General features: G+C 32.6%; 1 protein-coding gene across 1 annotated transcript in view; it reads left to right on the top strand.

Moving 5' to 3' along the window:
* The first annotated feature begins 1,724 nt into the window (after window positions 1-1,724).
* Window positions 1,725-6,000, top strand: part of LOC129246905 (protein wingless) — a 28,587-nt gene continuing 24,311 nt past the window's right edge. The window contains exons 1-2 of the mRNA XM_054885631.1: window positions 1,725-1,884; window positions 4,031-4,293. Coding sequence (XP_054741606.1) covers window positions 1,781-1,884; window positions 4,031-4,293 — 367 coding nt within the window. The 5' untranslated portion in view covers window positions 1,725-1,780. The remainder of the gene's footprint in view (window positions 1,885-4,030; window positions 4,294-6,000) is intronic.

Below are 6,000 nucleotides of genomic sequence, written 5' to 3'. Positions count from 1 at the left end.
TTTTGTTTTTTTAAATAACGTCTTGTTTTTCACGTTATTGTAAGTATAAAATAAAGTAATTAACACGATGGTCAAATGTGCCCCTTTAAAAGTCAAAGGTACCCCTTCGCCGGGGCACATTTGACAAAATGGCTATTTTTTAAAGAGAGACCGAACAAGGTATTTACACTGTTTTTTGTAACTCCTTGGCCAGTTAAATATTAAGATTAATTTCTAATAGCTACGATCAATTTTTAAAATCTACGTTTTTCTCGAAAAATATGCGAGAAATATGGCTTCGCAAAAAAGGTGTCACAGGTGCCCCACTTTCCCCTATCACTTTTGCGATCTCAGATAAAATCAAATTTTTTTAAATTTATTGAGTAGTGTAGGCCACAAAATACTCACTCTACTTGACCTGTGATCTTATTTTACCCAATTTAATTTGTCAGATCATTTTAAATGCAAAAGCCAAGTGTTACAACATATAATAATCATTCAGTTTTATACATTTATATATTTATTTACAATTCTTTTCATTATAACCAATTGATCTGCACCTTATAGTATGACTATTTTCCAATACGATCATATGTGCGTCCAAGTACATATTAAAATATATCATAGTAAATAAATGAATGCATACCCACTACCCTGGTGAACAGTAAAATTCAATTACCAATATATTCGTTAACTCTCCAAACTGCTCGATGTTTTTATTGGGTCCTTGTTTAGTTTATATACGTCAATGATTGGCTACTGAGCCATCAGCTATAAAAAACTCTGTAACCAAAAAACCTATTTGCACTACTCTTGCACATTTAAGTATTATTAATGTATTTTGCCTCATTGCTTTCTGATCAGCACTAGTAATATATCTTCCTCACTTACTCATTCGGTTCTGCGTTAAACAGCACGTACGATCACTCAGCGCAACTGAAACAGTAATAACAACAACTTAATACAAGTAGTATGACTTAGTCACCCTAAGAAAATGAAACAATACTGCAAATCAGCAACACACAACGAAGACGCCGATGCACGAATGCGATGACGATGATATTACCAACCTTATTTCTGAGTTAAAGCAAGTAAGGTGAGACCAAAGAGTTTCACTGTCAGTTTGGCGATAGCATCGAACCGGGAAACAGTATTGCTGGTATTAAGAATTTATTTTGCATTTAACTGCAAATACCTATGTAGATCACATACCACGTACATTCAAACTTAAAGGAGTTCACAACTATAAAATAGTAATAATTGTAATTTATTTTCCTCTATTTGCATGCCATAATTACAGTGGCCAACTAATTTGCATGCACACTTTGTAAAATAAGTGATTGTGAACTTGAAAACAATTTTCGCGCCTTGTCTCAGTTGTTATTTGGGTGAAACATAAAAATTTCTTTTTTTTCGAAACTACGAGCAGTGTGCAAAGAAGTGTTTATAATGTGCTTTCAATTTTCATGCAATGATTGAATTTATATTTGCGTTTGTAAGAATATGCTTTAAGTTTTGTGCTTTGAAATTTAGCAGAAAATTTTACCCACATTGAATGTGTTAATTGGGCGTGAAACTTGTAATTTACATATACATCTTTACTTAAAAATAAACAAGAAAGTTGAACAAATTCGTAGTTAAAAACATAAGAACTGCAAACATCTTTTAATTATAATAAAGGTTGACATTGAAAATGAAGAGTATGAGAGCTTGATTGATGTTAAAAGTTTGACTGGAAGCTTTCTCAATTTACACCGAATTTAATAAAAAAATAAAGTAACTATAAAACTAAAATAAAACAATGGATTTATCAGCAATGCTTTACGTATGCTTAATAGCATTAAGTACTTACACAACAACAGAAAGTAAGCAGAAACCAGGACGGGGAAGGGGCTCAATGTGGTGGTGAGTACTGAATATATACCATCTTGGGATCAAGTCTGTAATTTTTTTTTGAGTTCGTTGCTTAATTCTTTTGTTCTCGCATTGATTTTTAGTAAATATAACTAAAATTATTAGGTTAAACAAACAAAAATGTTTATTTTAATATTAATATTCATTATTTTACATAACATAATATATTATTATAATAATTATATATAGGTATATATGTAATATATACATATGTAATTTTTTTTTAAGTTGGAGTAGGCTGAAATATGTAATTCAAACTTCCCATGGAACTAGGAAGGCGAACAACATAATTATAATTTGAATAAATAATATGCTACCTCATATCAGTTCGTTCGAAATTAGGAATGTAAAACTTAGATGAGCTTATATGCATTATTTTGACATGGAAGTATTTAATTTTAATACGTATCTGTAGGCTACTTATGGCATATTATACATCAACATTAAATTTAGGGTCATAACCAAGATATATATACAATTGTACGTGAATATAAATACTTTTAGCTTTACATTATAGTTATCTAGATATTCACTGTATTTATACATATATATTCAACCTACTTTGTTCAGGAGTAAATACATCTTAAAACATTCAAATACATTTGTAGTAGTGAACTCTACCAAATATTCGTTTTTTTTAGTCTTTAGTTTTTCTTCCTCGATTCTCAATGGCACATATCTTCAGGATATGCGAGATGTGGCATATAAAGATTACAGGCAAGCATGTATAGAGTTGCATTTTTCAAATAAAAATTTTCAGCAAAACACTCCCCATTCCTGTAATACCGCTTACCTAATGCTAATTTGTATCACATGAAATTTAGTGGTAAGTTTTTTATTCTGGGTCAAAATATGAAACGTTTCTAAGCTTGAAATTTTTCAGCATGCATTCAATTTGGATAGTATTCGTTTCGTTCTTGGTCAAAAATTCACGGATAATGATGGCATTGTGTGACAGTGCGTTATCATAGTACAAAATCCACGAGTGGGTTTCCAACAAATTCTTTCTTTTTTGCCGAATCGCTTCACGTAAACGTTTAATATCGCCCAAATAATAGTGCTTATTAACTGTCTGACCTTCTGAAAGAAATTCGTGTTGTGCAATACCGTTATAATCCGTAAAAACCACTTTACTTTGTCTTTTGTCTTTTATCACATAGTTGGTTTTTTGTTCCTTGTTCATTCGGAGCTCTCCACTCCCGTCTGATGTATGGAGTGCGTGCAGTACTCATAAGCCCACGTCTCGTTTCCAGTACTATTGTGTTTGATGAATGTTGGGTCAGATGAAGGCTTGGAAAACATGTATTTGGCGATAGCAACGCGGTCCCTTTGTTGCATGAAATTTAGGTGCTTTGGGTCCAACTTTGCAGCCCAAACCCCAATTGTTAACTACAATGTCCCGAACGGATCTGTAAGCAATATTCAAGTCCTCTGCCAGCTCTGTGATGGTTAATTTGCGGTTATTGATCAACTTTTCTTTCTCTTCATTGAAGTTTTCGATGGACCCACGATCTCTTCTGAAGCGTTCATGCCACTGGTAAACGACTCCATTAGAATATTATTAGCGAAACAGTTTCTTAACATTTCTAAGATTTTCGCTCCATTGAATCCATTTTTAACACAAAATTTAATACAAAACCGTTGTTGCAAGTTCAAATCCATTTTTAAAACTGTTAAAAACACGTGCATAGATCGATTTAGTCAAGACGGCGAATTTTTACAAATGTCAAGCAATGGCGATACAATTTTGATGGGAATGTTAATCACAGATATGGCAATCCCAAAAAGAAAGAACAGAACTCAAATCAGCTGGTATTTTAAAGACATATCTATATATACATACAATATAAAAATAGTGCACAGACAAAATAATTGTGGAAAAATTATTAATAGTACGATTTTTGAGTTTAAAAGAAGGAATATGGAGCTGAGTAAACAGTAATAAAACCATCAGTTTCATTCTTCCTTTTTTCGATCTCACTGATCAGTTTTTCTTACTAGTAAATGGTAAACAAATACTTGCATACATAGCTAAAATATTCAGAACAAACTACAATATTAATTTAACATAAAGATCCTAAAACCTACATATACTTACGTGTTTACCAAATGAATTTTAAATACATTCTCTTTATAGGGGTATAGCTAAGGTGGGGGAACCTAATAATATATCACCACTTAGCTCAGGTATTATGTACATGGATCCTGCCATACACTCCACATTACGACGGAAACAACGTCGATTGGTTCGTGATAACCCCGGCGTATTGGGAGCTCTTGTAAAAGGTGCAAACCTTGCCATAAGTGAATGCCAGCATCAGTTTCGTAATCGGCGTTGGAACTGCTCAACCAGAAACTTTATGCGAGGCAAGAATTTGTTTGGGAAAATTGTCGATCGAGGTAAGAATTACCGTCTAAAAAGTATCTTCTACGTCGGCAACGCCATTTTAATTACTGGCAAACAAAAACTCTGCTAACTTTCATTAGGTTACCGCCATCGAAAACAATACGATAAAAAAGGCAAAACAGCTGATGCTAATTAATTTTCAAAGCAAATAAATGAAAGTTTTTCAGCCAAACAAACAAATTTAGTTTTATCTTAAATCGAATAGCATAACTCAATTATAAAATTTAAAACTCTTTATACATAAATTAGAGTATATTTGTATGTTTCACGCTGTTATATTACCAGCGCTTGAATGATTATTATTAAAACGGAAACAATATTGGGCAATAAAATCTTAAGGTAGCGTGCACAAGTGACAACTAAAAATAAAGCTACTGTAATATTCCTATTCAATTTGAAATAATGCAATTTTGTGCATTTGTCTGAACATTGATTTCATTTGTTCAATTGAAATTTTGACCACACTCGACGGTTGAGAGAATCATTTTGTATGAATGTATTTGTATATGTACTTGGTTCAAAATCTATCCTTCACATAATTAACACATAAAACTGTGTATTCACACCACACGTAATAGGAAAAATCATTATTCCCCTGTCAGCACTCACGCTGTTTGCGCTGTTGTGGGCCAGTGCTGTGTAACTAATGAAGATATCATTTACACTATAATGGCTGGCTTCTGTTGTGTTTGCTTCAAACAATTTTGTCAATCTTACAACTTGCTGACAGTTAGGTGATGATCTTCTATAATGGAAATTGGTTCTGCATAGCAATGCATGTATAGCACACATACACCTAGAATATTTTTGTGTATTTCAGCTATTTTTCCGAAGCCTAACTAAATTGTGGGTCTAATGGCGTGCTGCAAAATCTTTTGTACTTACTTTTTAAATGCCTGCGGGATATTTTGTCACTTATAAATTATTTCTATCCTTTAAACTTATTTTCCTTCTCCAAACCTTTTGTAAGCATGGCCACACACATTTGCGACAAAACAGTTGCCTATTATCTCCGCCTTTTAATATACTCGTGAATGGTTCGTACATGATGCCACTTTATGGTAGAAAAGTACGAATATACTCTTCTGACGCCCTGACATTGCATTTGTTGGCTGGCATTAAAATTTAATAGGAGCTGAAACATTTACTAAAAAATTAGTAACGCCGCTGCTGCTATGAGAATTAACTGCTTTATACTTACATAGGTCCTGCGAAAGGAAATGTTAAAATGATCCGAGTCTTATGCATTGAATACATAATATGTAAAAAGGTACATGGTTAACACCATATTATAGGTGTAGTAGATTTTAGTTATGTTTTCAGCTTGCACTTGACATGTAATTGGTGGTTTGGCCGAAGGTTTATTTTCTAAAAGCCTTAATTTTTCCAGCTCTTTGTATTGCAAATGTTGGGAGATTGTGATATTTTTATTTTCTGAATAACCAGAACTGTATAAAGCAGAAGAACACATAAAACTTTTGCACATTTCACAAAAATATTTCTGTTGCCTGCAAAATTATATTAATATTAGAGAAATCAATTGAGAAGCAAATTTTGCGAGGCGAAACTAACCAACAGAATTTCTGTTTGTGCATACATACTTCTGTGTGAGTTTATTCTTTTAAAAACTTTGTATTACCTTCTGGAAAGAAATTTTGTTTATAACCTATACGAAATAAATGCCTACACGGTAGGATAAA

This window comes from Anastrepha obliqua, chromosome 5, assembly GCF_027943255.1.
Source record: "Anastrepha obliqua isolate idAnaObli1 chromosome 5, idAnaObli1_1.0, whole genome shotgun sequence".
Classification (NCBI taxonomy): domain Eukaryota; kingdom Metazoa; phylum Arthropoda; class Insecta; order Diptera; family Tephritidae; genus Anastrepha; species Anastrepha obliqua.
The sequence above is the reverse complement of the archived record's forward strand: the minus strand, read 5'-3'. Positions and strand labels throughout refer to the sequence as shown.